Source organism: Tasmannia lanceolata, unplaced genomic scaffold (assembly GCF_043159265.1).
Source record: "Tasmannia lanceolata isolate RefF3 unplaced genomic scaffold, GAP_Taslan_0.1 ptg000015l, whole genome shotgun sequence".
NCBI lineage: Eukaryota > Viridiplantae > Streptophyta > Magnoliopsida > Canellales > Winteraceae > Tasmannia > Tasmannia lanceolata.
The window spans coordinates 53,602,942-53,620,948 of record NW_027518692.1 but is presented as its reverse complement, the minus strand read 5'-3'; the positions used below and the strand labels follow the sequence as shown (position 1 = coordinate 53,620,948).

The 18,007-nt window shown below is 38.4% G+C and overlaps 2 protein-coding genes across 2 annotated transcripts; both read right to left on the bottom strand.

Moving 5' to 3' along the window:
- Window positions 1-466: 466 nt before the first annotated feature.
- LOC143846028 (LisH and RanBPM domains containing protein) lies at window positions 467-11,983 on the bottom strand. Its single transcript, XM_077354435.1, has 7 exons — window positions 11,799-11,983; window positions 2,790-2,931; window positions 2,199-2,346; window positions 2,029-2,104; window positions 1,722-1,833; window positions 1,470-1,561; window positions 467-1,053 (listed from the first exon to the last, which is right to left on the bottom strand). The coding sequence occupies exons 1-7, from the start codon at window positions 11,832-11,834 to the stop codon at window positions 1,009-1,011; spliced, it is 651 nt and encodes a 216-aa protein (XP_077210550.1). The 5' UTR covers window positions 11,835-11,983; the 3' UTR covers window positions 467-1,008.
- Window positions 11,984-14,246: 2,263 nt separating this feature from the next.
- LOC143846026 (extradiol ring-cleavage dioxygenase-like) lies at window positions 14,247-17,257 on the bottom strand. The gene is made up of 3 exons (XM_077354434.1): window positions 16,987-17,257; window positions 15,244-15,614; window positions 14,247-14,599 (listed from the first exon to the last, which is right to left on the bottom strand). The coding sequence occupies exons 1-3, from the start codon at window positions 17,209-17,211 to the stop codon at window positions 14,407-14,409; spliced, it is 789 nt and encodes a 262-aa protein (XP_077210549.1). The 5' UTR covers window positions 17,212-17,257; the 3' UTR covers window positions 14,247-14,406.
- Window positions 17,258-18,007: the final 750 nt, after the last annotated feature.

Below are 18,007 nucleotides of genomic sequence, written 5' to 3'. Positions count from 1 at the left end.
AAGCTAACTTATGCATAAGTTTTTTATGAGATCAGCAACTTAAGCTATTTTCATTGGTCACTGTGGCTGATGAGCATTGACAAATGATAATGGCTTTAGAGGCTTCCAAAGTACAGCAAATACTGACTCAACTTCTATCCACGATGGTACAATTCGGAACAAAGTATGCCATAAACTCTGGAGGAATGCTAGATTCACAGGCACCCTTGGCAAAATAGGGGAAAAGAGCGCCCTATTGGTCAAATGGCATTAAAGACTGTTAAGATCTTAATTTTCTGTGCCATCTCAAATGGTATTTGACCAATGGGGGTGCCCTTCTCCCCTATTTTTGCGAGGGCGCTTGTGAATCTAGCATACCTCTAAACTCTGTTATCTCTCAAAAGAGTACAAAAACTTCGGTTAATGCATTTGAAAAGAAGCTAAGTCTCGTGCAAATTCTACTGGGCATTGTCATCAAATAGATATGTTGGACTGCAAGCTGTCTTATCATTACGATATTTGCTATCACTTAAATCATTCTTAGTCTTTCAAATATAAAACAGTGAAATAGTACATGCCATAATGCTCAAGAATCAATACCTACCCAAAGCAATATTGACAAGCATCTCTGATGACTTCAATATCCTTCCAATGTGCTACCATTCGATCATTTCTTCAGTGTCTCAGAAATGAAACAAAGGCTTTCGGTTATGGCAGACCAAAACCTGACATTAAATAACAGGGAGGCTTCAATTTCTAACCTCTTACCATATGCAAAGGAGAACCAGCCACAACACTTAACCAGCAACACCAGTGAGCAGTGTATTGTCAAGAACTACTTCGATTTCGCCGGTCGAGAACATGCATAAATAATCAAATGAGAGAAGAACCAGACATAGATAAGCCATCACAACTGTCATACTCATGCTTGAAGCTTACACCATAAACATAGCCCATAGCCCGAAGTGATCGGACAGATAATATGACAAACCACAATCTTTTGGCGGTAGCATCTTCAAACACCATCATTTAGTTCTGGAGAAAAGACTTCAAAGAAAACGGTGGAGGCGCATCCTGAAATTCCATGATTAAGAGTAAGAATTGCACCATATATCCTTCAGTTAAGGTCAGACACACTCCATTTTTAACACTTTCAGAAATGTGTGTGTGTGTGTGTGTGTGTGGCAACACTTCTGCCTATCCAACTGGCTCAAGTTGAGCACTTGTCACAAGCTAGAGAAAATTATGTCCTATATGAAAAGTAATACGTAATCTGACATTGACAACATGCGAGCATCACCAAAGGGCTAGGTTGAACAGCTAAATTAAAAGCAAAGAAGAGTGCAATTGATTTCTCGGAAGAAAAAGGTGAACTTGCCAACAACATTACTGTGGATGGCGACGGATCAGCCACACGAATCGAAGAGGCAAATAGTACCAAACACAAAGCACTATCAACAAATCCCACACCAAAGAAAACAAAACATTACCTTGCCCTGCTCTTGATGTAAGCATTGTCTAACCACTGTAGATTGTTGTATCAGCCTTTCCATTGATGAATAACTAGGCAAATTAGCATGCGCTGTCATTGATCAAGACACAAGAGTGAGTTAAAGGATTCAATAAGATTCTTAACTTAACCAAGGAAACAAGCGATAGATGCAATGATCTGACTCACTGAAAACTAGGAAATGCTACACTGACAAGAAAGAAAATAATAAATTGGAACAAAAGAAACATACCAAGAATTGCTCGATTCAGACTATCCGCAACATTCTGCCGATACTCGAGACTTAGCAGATGAAACATTGGGGATTTTTCTGGTTCCTCATAAGCTAGCAGGGCCATAAAGTCCTACAATGGTAGTAGTATTGTATTTACTTCAATCGAAGCCCACAGACACATTGGCCAAATAGAAAAGAATGAGGACCCTATGTATTACTGCACGTATTTATTTACACAGTGTACGCACATACCCAAATGGTGTTTTGTAATAAATAAATAAAAAGCAGCCAGAAATTCACAAGGCATGTTTAAAAAGAAACATACTTCCAGCTTCTCAACATATTTGTGCACCTTCCCAAACGGTGTCAGCTTAGTCTGAGCAAACTCCAGAGCTTCTGTGCTGCCATGAAAGTTATAGTGAATATTGCATTCAGTTAAATGACATTGTCAATAAATCATGGTTTTAGACATAGGCACTTTGACAGTTCCCTCACCACTTCCTAGAGCAGACAAGATCAACAAAGTGAAGGCTCAAGAGATCAAAATGCAAGTCCATATTTTCCTCCAACAAATCATGAGCTAGCTGTTGTGTCAGTTCTATGGCCTTGAGAACATTCCCCTCCAGCGCAAAATGGAAAATCGCTAGTATGCAGTCAAGAGAAGTACACAATTAGAATCATCATAACAAAAACATTATATGTTCAACCAAGAAGAATTTATAGCTGTATTTTATGGTATTTGTCACGTGAATAAATAGTAGTCACCGTGTAAAAGCACAATTTTGTTTTCCAACATTTTGATGTATCACAGATAATGTTAGACATGGATGCCATAGAGGCAACCAGTATTATATTCTATTATTCTTCTTGGCTGTATTTTGAAAAAAAAAAATTAAATCTTGAAAGAATTACATATTCCTTTCCATAAATATATATAATATAATATAGTTTAATATTATATGTATTTTGAAAAAATCCATCATATCTTGCTAGAAGTACATATTCCTTTCCATAAATATATAATATAATATAGTTTAACACTATAAGTCTATAACATAACTCTGAGGCACATTGACGATCGCTCACGTTTTCTTTTGTCCATGTCCACAGGATAATCAGCAGGCTGCTGCATTCCAGTACAAGTAATGAAGGTCTCTGCAGTCTCTTTGAAACAATTATGCACAAGGTAAGATAGGACTATGTTTCGAACATCCTTGTCATTGATAGCCTATCAAAATTCAAAAGAAAGATTCATCAAAAACAAAGGGGAAAAATACACAACATTAAATATTGATAATTTAACAGGAAAATGATGATACAAGATACAGTTCAACATACTTTATGATTGATGCACATAGTGGCAATTCATTGTAGGAGAATGAAATGCATATTGAAGGAATTTAGGAAATTGTAAGTTCAAGATTGAGAAGTCATGTCAACTAATTGTATGTGTAACCTTTATTTAAAAACTATTCTTTTAATGATCCATGCATGTAAGAAAAATGAAAAACCTATCTGACTAAAATGTTGTCAATTTTCTGCCAAATAAGTGAATTAGAACCAAACACGGAGAAAGGAGGATATTGTCGAGTATTCTTTGGTTTATGGTTGTGATTGGTACTTTTCTTTTCTTTTTCTGTTCTTTTTTTTCATTTTTGGTGGGTAAACATGGGTTTTCTCATAACCCGTACCTGAACATTAGTAAACATAATAAAGTACTATCATGGTTATGCCCTAATGTGTCATCTTCAATAACTTTGAGTGGACTAATAGGGAGAATGCAAAAATCTATATCATCATTTTCAATCACAACATTTGTTTTGGAAAGAAATCCAGAGCAGGTTTGCTTGCCAAATGTGAGATAGTATCGAATATTGAAACTTGAGAAAGGGAATGATCAATATGGTTCCTGTTAAGAGTTAATATAGTTTAGTTTGCTTTACACTACTGTTTTGGTGCAATTCCTTTACTCATCTCTTCTGTTTATTTAGTTTAGTAGGATGGGGTGGCAACTTATGTAATTAAGAAGGCTTGATATCTAAATCAACTATATGAGTAAATGGGGTTGGTAGTTTAACGTCCACAAATTCTTTCTCCTCTTTATTCTCTCCTCTTTTTTCTCTTTTCTTTCTATCTCCTCTTCATGCTTTATTTTTATTATTCTCCTTTCATACGAATTTGGAGTGGATGCTCTATTAAGATATCAACATTGTATCACAGGGTGTGAGTTGATGTAGTTGAAGACGCTTATGGAGATGGGGTTAGAGGATGGGTAACAAATGAAGATGTTCTGTGATAATGGGCGACTACGTACATTGCTAGTAATCCAGTGTTCCATGAGAGGACTAAGCACATTAAAGTAAATTGTCATTTTGTCCCTGAAATGGTCACTAGAAAATTTATATCTACTCTACGTGTGAGATCCAAAGATCAGTTAGCAGACATCTACAAATGTAATGCGAAGCAGTCACGCAGTAAGTTTGGTAGTATTTGTTCCAAGCCTGACATAGATGATATCGATGCTCCAACTTGAGTGTTAAGAGTTAACATAGCTTGGTTTGATTTACATTATTATTTTGATATAATTCCTTCACATATGAGTTAACATAGCTTGGTTTGATTTACATTATTATTTTGATATAATTCCTTCACATATGTCTAATGTTTATTTACAATAGTAGGATGGGTCCGGTCATGGATGGCTCTAATGGAAACTTATGTCATGGTGTTCAACCTCCATGATTTTTTTTTCTGTTTTTTTCTCTTCTCCTTCTCACTTCTTTTTCTTTTTCTCCCTTCATACGAATTTGGTGTGGGTTCTTTATTAAGAGATCAACATATTGCTTGCCATGAACTCTTGATAGTTTTGAAAGCAATTTTAGAATTTGTTTCTAGCCAAAGATTTGAGATTTATTTTTCATTCTCCATACAGATTGCTTTGTGGATAGCACGCACACCTCAACAATAAAGATTGTCAAAGAGAAAGAAACACAAAATGGAAGTTCCAGGACTACCAAACATTTACAGGTGGGGTGGTTTAAAAAAAATGGATTATAAAATCCACAATTTTTACTGCAGGCCTTGGTTTAGGCTTCTGAATAATTTTAGATAAAACTTCAGGTCTGTAACCAGTTGTGGTAGGGGTTCTTGCATTTTCCTTGGGTCTGCAACAATTCAAAAGAGTGGGGAAACTGTGTCTGTTGATTGGGAATAGTTAGGGTCTGGAAGTAATACATAGAACAGTTTAGGAATAGTTGAAAAACCCCTCTTTTTAATTAAAGTGACATGATGTCACCGTATGTTACAAGTGTCTAAGGGATCTCAGTTGACAATGACACTAACAGCCTCTTGATAATATCCTGAGGTTATGTTGGGTTGCACAAAAGCCAGGATGGGTAAGGGGTTTTTTGCTTGGCACTTAGTTGCCATGTCAGCAAAACTTTTGGTTGCCAATATAGCATTAAAATCTCTGGAAACTACATGGATGTCCCATGCTTAATCATTGCATGTCTGTTGATGTGTCACCGTTGTCTCCTCCCAAAGAAATTCAAGACTAAAACCATAAAAAAGGAGGAATTTTGCTTAGATTTCTTGGGAATGATTTTTTTTCTCTCTCTCTCTCTCTTTCTCTCTTCCCTCTCTCTCTCTCTCTCTCTCTCTCTCTCTATATATATATATATATATATATATATATATATATATATATATATATTGGTAAAATGACAATCCCTACTCTACGAGGTTGACAGCCAAACACTACTTACCACTATCTTACGAGATAAGTTCCAGGTAATCCAAGGCTTGTCTCCTCCCTGTTGACTACTTATACCAATACTCTCGAGGTAAATACCTAAAACCAAACAAAGCCTTATGATTGATAAGAATACCCTTACATGATATTGACACCCTCTTTGCTAATATCTTCGAAATTGCTAAAGACAACCTTCAGAGAATCGCCAATGTTGTAGACCCCTCCATCCTCATGCCATACTAATATTGGGGCTTTGGAGCTTGACTCTTCTTGTCTCCTCTGATGTATTAATACCTTTCTGATTCCTGACAGTCCCATTATTTTATATTTGGGTGAACCTTCTTCCTTTGGGCCTGTCGTACCTTACCTTTCCTCCTTATATAGGCAACACCAGCAAGCCCAAGCCCAGCCTAATGGGCCATTCTATGGATTTAGGCCAACACCAATTAGATGTGAATCATGTGATCCACATCTGGAGAGGGTGTTGACTAGGCAGACATTGCGTCAAAGGGGCTTCTGAGGGCCTAGTTCGAGAGACGTAGAAAGCAAAGATAATGACAATACGAAATAAAAGTCAAACGGGACAAATTACTACAGCAAACAAGAAATGGCAGTGCGGACAGTAACATCAAGGTTCTGCCAAGGAGCAGGAGGAAGGAAAAGAGGGGCTTGAAGACTGTTGCTGAGAATATAATAGGGTTTGCAATTGGGCATAACGAAGTAGAGATGATGGCCACCAGTAATAGAGGCTTGGTTTTAAATTTCTACCGAAATCGACGCGAAATGATCAAAATGTTTCCATTTCCATACCCACAAAAACTCATCGAAATCAAAACACATACCAAAATAAAAATTGTAAGTGTATTAGGGGTACACTATATTAGTATGTTTTACGTTATTATATTTAAAGTAATTGCATGTGGGACATGGTGTATGTGTTATGTATAAATAAGTATATGAATTATATTTGAAATGTGCTATGTACTGAATTATCAAACATGAGCGACAAAGCATGTCACTGGAGTTCGATGTTTTTAAATAATTATGGATGGATTTCTTCCTTATGTTATAGTTTCTAAGTGTGTACTAGTGCTAATTCTACCATTTATGGAGTATCATCTTAAAATTCTATCATTTGCATATGTTTCCATTCATTTTCGTGATTTTACAGGACTCTCACTGATTTTTATTTTTTTTTGAATGGTAAAATATTCATTACAGAATGGGGACCGGGATGGTCAAGCACAAAAGTATCAAAAAGAAAATGCTGGAGACAAATCCGACCAAATACAAAAAATATCAAAAAGAAAAATAAATATCAAGGTGCAAGAAAATCATATTGCTCAAGAGTCTCTCTCTCTCTCTCTCTCTCTCTCTCTCTCTCTCTCTCTCTCTCTCTCTCTCTCTCTCTCTCTCTCTCTCAGCTAGCTAACCCATCAACGTCCCCATTTGTCGATCTTATAACATGACAAAAACTAATAGAAGAAGAGCCCACAATGTCCTGAATTTCCTCAAAATACTTAGCAAAGCGCCAAGGGATAGTTTTTAGAGCCACTTAGCCACCGAATAACGTTACTTGAGTCACCCTACACTACGACCTTGTTAAGGTCCAAGCCCTCAAAAAATTTAATACCGTGGAATACCGCCCTAACCTCCGCCTCAGAAGATTGACTCCCAAAGGGCCAGAAAAAGCCCAAGCCACTCTACCCGAATAGTCTCTAAGCACGCCCCCTACTCCAGCCGGACCAGGGTTTCCAAGACTAGACCCGTCAAAATTTAATTTTAGACAAACTTGACCCGACGGTCCCCAATCTGGCGCAACCACTAGTCGAGGTGTAGAGCTAAAGGATGGGGGAGTGCCTTAGGGCAAAACAATTGGTTGTTCCTAAGCTAGCGTCTGATCATTGTGCCCAATCCTGCTTGATCCCATGATGATTTCTTGGGGTCATGTTACTTTCAGGTTCAAGCTAGCATGACTAAAGGAGAAATATCTTGTTGATCAGTCAACACTTAGTGGACGGAGAGATGTTCTGAAGGGCTTGTGGATGCTATATTGGATCAGAAGTTACGATTTTTGAAAGCCACACTTAAGGCATAGTCCAAGGCTAATAGGGACTTCGTTGGGGCAAAAGAGGTGGCGTGATGGAGCAGATTGCTTCTCTTGATACCATTCAAAAAAAAAGAAAAAGAGATTGTATCTGTTGATAATAAAGAAGACGAGGAACCGCTTAATGAGGCTAAAAGAGAGCAAAGAGAGACGGTAAAAGAAGAGTCTAAACGGGTGATTCTCCAAGAGGCGATCAAATGTGAGACATAGGGGCCCCTCAAAGTGGATGAAAAAAAAGGCCAAAAGGAATGCTTAGTTTCATAATATTGTTAGTTCTGGGAGATCAGACCACATCCAAAGCTTGATTTGATGATGTTAGATGCAAGGATCCGGGTGCTATCACAAAGGCGATAGTGGGGCGTTATGAGGCTTTATGCACCACACAGAGAAGATCGTTACCCAAGATGAAAGGGCAGGGCTTTCCACTGAGCAAATTGAGGAGAGAGTGAGAGAGAGAGCGGGAGGAGCTGGAGAGACTGTTTCCCATCAGGAGGTGAAGAAGGCAGTGTTATCCAAGAGTAGGGGCTAGGCCCGAACCTGATAAAGTGTATGGAAACTGTGGAGGAAAATGTCATGCAACTTTTTGTAGAATTCTTTACAGGGATGTGTCGCCTAAAGGATTCTTCAAAAGTTCCAAGGGTCATCGACAGGATGACCCACCTTCTCCATGTCTATTCACGGTTGTTATTGAGGTGCTTGGCCAGAAGTTGGATAAGGGTAGAGATGGAAAGCTGATTCAGAGCTTAATTATCATGTCATCTAGGCTAGAGATATCTAATCTGTAGTATGTGAATGATACCCTCTTGGTTAGTGAAGCTAGTGAAGAGAAAGTGAGGACCTAAAAGGGATATTGCAGTGTTACAAAGCATTTAATGGTAACCGTGTTAACTTTGAGAAGTCGTCAGTTGTGGAATCTGATGGACAGATCGGTGGTAAACTAATTCATGTGCTTGTTGGGATGCAGATGTGCTGCTGTGCTGCTGTTCTTAACTCTTATTTGCGATCTTAGAGTTTGCGACTTTGCGTCACCCAACGATTGAGAGAGTCAAAAGGAAGCTGTCTCCGATGAAGAAGAGCTTACTGGCTTTATGATGGGGCCCATCCAAGATCCCATGTTGAATCAATGAGTCATGAAGATGGGCCCGTCATTGATTTTAAAAGCGTTTTATTTAGTTTTCAAAGTATTATTTAAGTATTTTTAAGTCATAGGGAGGGTAGTAGAGTCTTTTCCTATTCAAATCACTTAAGTTCTTTGAGTTATGAGTGTTTTAAATAGGGAACCCTAGGCATGTATTACCAAAATTTACGTGGGGACAAATTCTTTAAGTCATTATTTTAGTCATTAGAGGGTATTTTTATCCAAAAGTACTAGCCTTTTGTTTTAGGGTTTTAGAACTTTCTAGTTCTCTTCTTTTTCTTATATCCTCGGAGTACTTTTCTTTTATGAATGATGATGATGGATGCTATGGATGAATGAACGAAAAATTGGTTTTTTCTTGCTTTCTTCCAAATCGTGGATGTGAAGTCTACTTTTCCAAGGTGTACAGCCTTGATCCCCTTGGTGCGATGCCTAGGGTTCCCTTGGTGCGAAGCTTCGGGATTGCTAGTGTGATTATAGTGTAATCTTCTTCTTCTTTGGTGAGATGCCAAATAAATTTTTGGTGGGATTCCTTGAGATAGCTATCTTGTTTCCTTTACTTACAATCTATATTTCTCTTTTTCTCTCTTCTTTTCTTGGTTTCTTCTACACAAACAATCTGCCCAGGAACCGAAAATATTCTTTTCCCTTGCCTAAAACCTCAAACCTTATTTTTTATTCGTGTTTGCCCATCCCATGCTGACCCCAACTAGTTTGGGACAAAGGCTTTGTTGAGCTGTTGAGTTTGCCCATCCCATCGCAGCCTAAACCCCGTGTCCACTAATACTGCCCATAACCCTTGTCAGCACCTTCCCGGTGTACATCTGCAACTTCCTGGCATATGTTTGCACCTTCTCGGCTTACGTCTGCACCCTTCTAAACCTACAAAAAATCTAGAACAAATATTTTTCCCACTCTAATCACATATTTTAGGATCCAAAATCCTCATTGTCTCCCCTATTCTCAAACATATTTTCTCATATTCCTAAATCATCCAATTTTTTTTGAAACTCAAACACCTTCAAGATCATTCCTTCAATCGTCCTGCATCAAATTTGGTATCAGAGCGAAGTATTATTCCTTCCTTTGATCGCCCCACATCACTTTAGGTGGGAAAATTGCAGTTAGTAGGGTCATGCTTCCACGCATGCCTTTGTATTTTATGGCTCTATTCCGATGCCAATCAAATGATAAGAAGGTTGATCAATTTGAGATTAGGTCGATGAGGAGAATGTTGATCACTTGATCATTAATTGTTGCATTTTGTAATGACGAGGAGAAGGTTGATCACTTACTCATTCACTATAATTTTTCTGGGATATATGGGAATATATGCTTGATCTATTTGAGATTAGGTGGATGTTCCCCAATCATATTAGTAAGCTAACTAAGAGTTGGGGGTTCACCCCCTAATCCCAAAGGGGTAAGATCCTTTGCAAACTCTCTTTTACATCTTCTTTGTGGCTTGTGTGGAAGGATAGAATTGGTCTAGTTTTTAAAGGGAGGGTTGGATGCATTGGAGACAGTCTTGGGCCATATTGAAAGAAAAGCAGCTTCTTTCCAACAAGTCGACTACTTGGCTAATGAAGTTTCATATAAGTTACCTCAAAGTAGTGTGCATAGAGAGGCTAACATGAATCATGATCATTTTTTTCATTTTATTGATTTGAAGGTTTTTTTGTAGCCTCTTCTTGTTTCCTTGACAATCTAGGTCAAGGTTCTTTTGCTTTGCCCTTTTAATAAAATTATTGTTACAATCCAAAAACAAAAAGAAAGTACTCATTTGGAACACTGATTTTACCATTCAATATTGCAAATGACCTATGATGAATGAATTGATTCAGACCACAGAATAAGAGAGAGAGAGAGAGAGAGAGAGAGAGAGAGAGAGAGAGATTTGTGACACTGGGAATCCAAGGACCTAATCCCCCAATTCCGAGTGCTGGCACTCGTAGGAAGATACATGGATAAGCCAAAGTGGAGAAAGAAGAAAGTTTGTACAATATTTGCATTCTACTATTGGAAACCAGATCCAATGTTCATTGACAAGTGCTATAAACCAAATGTGGGTCTCAATATCTATCTGATACTAGAAGTCACGATAGAATCATGGGGACAATTTCTCCTCTTAAGTTTTCACTTAGTACAATTATTAATAAAACACCTATTAGGATCATGGAGACAACCATTACGGGATTCGATGGAGAACAATAGACATTAAGGCGTTCACCTGAATCTTAAGGAGATATTTTAATCCAAGGCAAGATTGATAAAACAAGAGTTTCTTTTACTAAAAAACACGTAAAAATGAGTAGTCAATATTCGAGCAAAAAGGATAATGATCTAGATAGTGTTCATATTTGGTACCTCCATCTTTGATGAACAAGTGTTCCATTCTCGAAAAGGATTTCTAATAGAGCAAAAGGGACGATGATATAGAAAGAATTTATTTTGGGTATGTCCCTCTCTTAGATGTCAATTGGTCTGCTCTTATACAGGAATTTGGGCACCTCTCTAAGCACAGATGTTCCCTTTCATTAATCCATTACCGAAAACGAACTCTTGTGCATCCATGCGTCTCACTATAAAATTTTCTAAGGAAGAGGATAGAATGTTAAATTCCAGTCATTTTTGTATGTCCCAAGACCCATTTGATAAAGTAGAACTTTCGCCTTTCCCTGTACATCCCATTTTGGAAATCCCTTGTAAAAGCGAGGCGTCAACAACATGCTTGGATTTATTCCCATGGAGTCCACAATGAGTAACCCACAAAATTTTCCTGGATTGGATTTTATATTCTATTCTTAATGAATTCAGTCACTGCGACAATAAAAACCCTAATTCAATTTTGCCATTAACAGTGTCATCTTAAATCCTAAGAATACATTTCATTTCTTTATACCAAACAAATCTCCAAATTTTCAATTTTTCTAAAGATAAAAGATGAACTAATACCACAACACGAAAGAGAACCAGAATGAATAATCACATAAACAGAAATTAAGACTTAAAATAGACAACCAACCCAACTTTCATGACCTAGATTAGATTGAAATTGTCCGAGCATGTAGATTTTTTCTAACGAGAAAGAAACCTTACCACGTGGTCGTACTGCCGAGGATCCAAGTTCTTCATCGCGTGGGGAAAGGAGAAAACAAAAAACCAAAACGCTTGAAAGATCTCTCTCAGATACCCAGACAGAAAAAAAATTGATAGGGTTTATTCCTTTGCCGTCATGAAATTAGGATGACTTTTGCCTATTTCATAAATTCGCACCCCCCCCCCCCTGTAAGATGATTCGCACCCCTTTTAACTTGAATTGTGGCAGACTTATATTTGGTTCGAGTACGAAGAGTCCTTTCTGTGTCTCCCTCACACGTATGCCTGGGCATAAAAGGTACCGATCTTTGCACTACCATATTTTGATAATTGCACCAATTCATATTGTCTTTTATTATTTAAATAACAGTTAAAGATTAGGAAAGTGACATATCCGCCCCTCGTTTTTTTTGCCTGGCCCGATTGCCTTGTACATTGGAGCTGGCTGTCTCATGTAAAGAAAAGGGGCGAATTTATTATTTCCCTAAAGATTATTACAGTTCCTAAATAAGCTCCCAGAAGCCAGTTAAAGAAGAAAAGACAAGTTCACTTTACACAATTATTAAAACATGGTAGTGCCAATATTAGAAGCTTCGGAAAAATGCTAAAAAGATTGTGGCTGTTAGGCTCTATCCTCAAGGTGGCAAACGTGCCGGGCCGGGCCAGCACGGCCTGACCAAATGAGGCCCGGATAGGCCTGCGGGCCGGGCACAGCACGGCACGGAAGGGTTCATGGGCCGTGCCGGGCCGAAATCCTTGAGGCTAGGCACGGCCCGCACCGTGCCGGCCCGTGTTTTATTATTTTTTTGAAAATATATGTTTTGGACGAAAATACCCCCCAAACTAGCCGTTTGAAACAACTTTTGGGGTGTATTTTCGAGTCTTTCAAAAACAAAAATACTTTTTATAAAGGGAAAACCGGGCTCGCGGGCCTTGCCGTGCTTGGGCAAATGGGCCGTGCCAGGCCGCCCAACCAAGCCTGGCACGGCCCACGGCGTCGTGTCGTGCCGGCACTACACACGTCACTGTAGCTATCCGTGCCGTGCCGTGCCATGCCTTGCCGGGCCGCGGCCCGGCACGGCCCGTTTGCCACCTTGACTCTATCCTAACGGCTACCTTAATTACAGGATGTTATAAAATCCATTGACAATGACAATTGATTAGCCAAATGCCGTTGAGAGCACCCTGATCAAGGACCATATATATACCCTTTATATATTGAGGCTGGATTTTGAGAATCGGTTTAAGTCTAAAATTGATTATTGAACTCGAACTAAACATAAATTTGAGTTATACGATTACTTTTTGGATGCAATTGGTTTTAAAATCCAAGGCTTGCAGTTATAGATGTGCATTAATCGTGCTGATTGAGTCAGTGGAGGTGGAGTCATAACCAGGATGATTCGATGATATGTAGCTGGTACTTAAAAGCCAATGGTGGCTTGCATTGATCGCCCACAGGTAGCGACATCACCAAAAAAAAATTAGGTGACTTGAAAATAAGCTATAGTTGGGATAGTTGCCTTGCTTTCCATGCAAATGAGTTTCTCAGTGTGGAGCTAAAATTAGAAGGCTTTTTATTAGGTTTTGTAAAACCTATAATATAAAATCTCTATCACCTGTGAGTCTGTGACCAGGAGGGTGGCTGTTGCAAAAGGAGGTGATTTCTGTTGGGAAAGGAACATGTGGAGAGAGAGAGAGAGTTTCTTCTAAGGTTTTCTCTTGTAGTTTTTTTCACGGGCTGCTCTTGTTTACGGTCTTGGTTGAGAAGCAAGGGAAAGGTTGTGGTTTGTGGGTTTCAGGTTAATCCCATTGTAATCCTTGTATTTTATCTTCTCATATTGGACGATCATGTTCTAGTCAGTGAACGTAGGCATTATGGCCGAATTACGAGAAATTCGGTGTGTGCATCTTCTGATTTTTTTTTTTTACTTATCTGTTTCTTTGGCAAATCAGATATCCGGAGGAAAAGGGTTTTGACAAATAATTCCCTGAAGAACCTGTAGTGAAAAAAAAATTTCCAAAATTTTTTTCATCGGGAAATCGGTTTTCAAGTCTTTGATAGGCTCACCTTGGGTTGAGTTGGGTCGGGTTAAGGCCAACCGTGGCCCAAACCAAGGTAGCATTCCCTCAACCCTAACCCAACCCATCTAACTCGCTTTATTTATTTTTTTCAAATTGGTTCGAGTTGAGTCAGGTTGGATTCGGGTTTCTCATAATTTTCTTTTCCCTAGATCCAAACACCCTCCTAATACTGATAATAAGTGTTCCTTCTAACAGCCATTACAGCCTAATCACCAACATCATGCTAATTAACTAATAAATTGAAAAATCTTGGTGAAAAGTTATTCATATGTTGGTCATATCGTGGATGGACTACATCCCTAAAATCTCTCCGATCAAAAAATCTCAGCCATACGATCGTGAGCCCCAAATGCACAGTAAAAATGAACATCAACAAATAAGTAATATTTTCATCAGTAAAATAAAAACCATACAAGTTCAAGAACAAACACACGCATTCAGTTTTATCACACAATAACGAAACAAAAACAGCAATAAAAGAAAAACTCGTCCATTACAAAACACATTATGTCACCCAGAATCATCAACGAGCAGTAGTAAAACGATAGGATGCATAAGAAAGTGCGCCGTAGCTCCAACTATGATGAACAAGTTCGGCTTTAGCTGTTTCTCCGGCGGCCCCAAGAGCTACATGCAAGGGATAGAAATGGTCGGGCCTGGGGTGCGCCATTTTTGCATAGGGTGCCTTCTTTTCGTAATGATTCACGTCTTCATATCTGTAAATTTTACGTTCAAAGAAGACAGATTATAACGTACGTAAAGTAACTTAGATGGGAAAGATGGAGAATGAGAAAATGCATTATAATCATCGAAAGCAAAATCCACCCCTATTGGGTTCCCCAATGCATTTTCATCATCCAAAAGCACTTGTCATCGTAGTGAAATTATTGAGTTATCATTATAGCTCAATAAATCAGATAATGGAGAACACTTAGGCCATGTTCGGCAACCATGAGTAGAAGGTGGGTGGGAGAAGGAGAGACTTAGAGGGCACAAATGAGTAGAGGGTGAGAAGTGGTTTAAAAACAAGGAAACAATCGATCATATTTGGGGTATGACCTATCTTCCTTGGGGCCCAACACAAAAAAAAAAAGATTATATCACTAGAAATGATAAATTTGCCCCCTTTTTCGCCTTGGGACGGCCCCCCTCATGTAAAAGACTAATCATAAATACACTAGAGGGGCCTGTCCCAAGTAAGAAAAATGGAGGGGCGAATATATCACTTTCTTTATACCACCTAATAATGTGGCCCCCAATGCATTTTACAGTTCACCATATAAAACTTTACATTAGAAATTGATAATAATTAGAGGAGAATGACAGTGTCCTTTGGCAAACATGGTGCATTTGGACGTACCTTCCGTTGAGGAGTGATTCCTTGAGCCATGTATCGAACTCATGTGCATATGGAGCATCAGATCCATTCTCGTCTCTAAGGGCCCTTAAGTTATGTGTGGCACTCCCTGACCCAATTATAAGAACCCCTTCCTCCCTAAGTGGGGCCAATGCCTTCCCCATGTTGTAATGGTATGATCCGTCCTTGTCCGTTTGAATGGAAAGCTGACACACAGGTATATTGGCGGCCGGATACATGAGCATTAGCGGGACCCACGCACCGTGATCCAGGCCACGAGCCTTGTCCTCCTTTACACGCTTGAAACCGGCCTTTGTCAACAACTTCTTCACCTTCTTTGCCAATTCCGGTGCACCCGGAGCCGGATACTTGAGCTGAAAATGGTTACAAGTTAACACTAGGCCCAGTTTGGATTGCAAGAAAAACATTTCTAACTGAAATTGAAATTTTTTTTCTGGAAATTTTTTTCTTTTTCACAATTTAGAGTACCAACTTTGAAGGTAGGAAACAGAATCCAACATTTTCTCCTTAAATTCCGCCACTCGGTGTCATTTTCACCCCTTAATTTCATTCATTTTTTGTACCAAATGACGGAATATGATGCCGATTCCAGCACCCGATTATGGAATCGAAACGCACCGATTGTTTTCATAGTTTTAAGCAATGATTTAAAAATTGAATTGAATTAGTCAAATTGTTCGATTTTTTTATTTTTTTTTTAGAGTTTTGAACTGCCGAATTAAATACTAAACAAACCGCTAATCATGTGAACCGCAAGATTATTTATGCACAAACAGGCATGATTTGTTTATACAAATAAGATATAAATTACCAGTAATTACTTAATTAAACTATTGAGTTTTGACTTTAGACTTTTAGAGTTTAGAAAGATTCTACTTTAAATTGTAACAATTAATGCATGACAATATGATCATATAAAATACCAAATTTTTGTGTGGTACAATTGGTTGATTGACTTGATTTTTGGTTCATAAGAGATATAAAAGTAGGGCCAAATAAACGAATGGATTTGATCAATCACTTGTGGGACCCCACACGTCATAATTGGTCTTACAAAGGGATCATATACGGGCATGTATGTGATATCAAAGGCCGTTGATCGTATAGAAAATCGTGTGGGGGACCCACATGATCTTGGTTCCACCCCAAACAGACATACCATGTGTAAGATAAAGAAGTACAAAATCACATGCCCTTTTAAATCTCTCTCTCTCTCTCTCTAGCCCTCTCTAACCTTGACACCTAATCTTGTGTAAACAAATATTCCATGATTTTTTCTTTCCTGGTTGCCAAACAAGCCCTAAAATCCATTTTCATCGCAGACAGACTCCTCGACAACGGGCGTGTCTTCGTAGCAGTTTCATGCAGGAAATCAAAAAAATTCGTACGGACAAAAACGAGGAAAAAGAACCCCCCCAAAAAAAAAAAAAAAGGAACTAAATTTCTTGGTTTGCCAGCTAAAATAGAAGAAACCCAATTTCCCAATCCAGCTAAAACCTCATATTTTCAGACTCCAACCCAAATAGAAGGAAAAAATAGCTAAAGAAATTCAAAATGAAAAAAAAAAAGGAAAAAAGAAGAAGAAGAAGAAGAAAAAAACAGACATGCAAATCTCTCTCTATATATTCACAAATCTCTCTATTCTTCCTTATGTAAGAGAACCCAGAAAAAATGAAAAAGGAAAATTAAAAGAATTTTGGTGAGGAGAAGAGAAATAGAAGGGACCTGGTACATGGGCTTTGGGAAGCCATAGAAATCATAGATGGTGTCGTTCCGATCAACGATGTTTACGGTGGGGTCCGAAGTCTCCCAATGGCCAGAAATTACGAGAATCGATTTGGGTCTCTCTTGAAAAATCTTTTCCTCCCATGATTTCAAGAAATGCCTCGCAGGCAATGATTCATCGATCGCCAGAGTGGGTGCTCCGTGAGAGATGAAAAACGTATCCATTAAGAGATATAACTCAACAAACCTTATGAAATAAGGAAGAATAGAGGAGGAAGGGCAAAGGAGGGGGGATCTTATAGTATGAAGAAAAATGAGAAAATTCTCGAATGCCTAAAATACCCTTAATGCTTTAGCAAATATTCGAACTAATCCTTGATTAATTAAGAAAGGCTCTTAATACTTCAACTTCACTAATTAAGAAAGGCTACTTATATTGGCAATACTATATTTTAGTAATAGCACCCTTAATGCTACGCCAAATAGGGTAATTTTGTAATTCATTCTAAGGGCAATTTTTTTTTTCTGAGAGAGGAGTAATACATTGACTCTACCCCTACAAAATAAGAATATAATAATAAAGAGTCGTAGCTAGGCATTTTTCCTAACATCAAAATATTTGGGTCACCTGTGCCACGTTGATGCGATCAGGTCCATTAATCCGACCGAAAACCACTTTCGGCATCTTATTACCGTTGGGTATTGGTCCTGGTTTAGGCTAAGTCGTTGGTTTTTGTAGGCCTAAGTTATACGAATGGGTTGTTTCTTTGGCGTGGGACCAGAACCATGTTGGATGACATTGTGGCGGGCCACAAGATCAAGGGTCCCAATTACACATACATATCTCCTTTCTCGGTCTTGTTCACTTTATTTTTTGTCTAATAAAATCTTCATTATTTAAAAAATGCCATTAATCTATTCCTTAACTCGGCTTTACCTCCTTGGGATCTTCGTTCAAGCATGAATATTGCCTACAAAGTCAATTAAAAACTCCTTTCGACTCTATTTAAGTTAAAGAAAA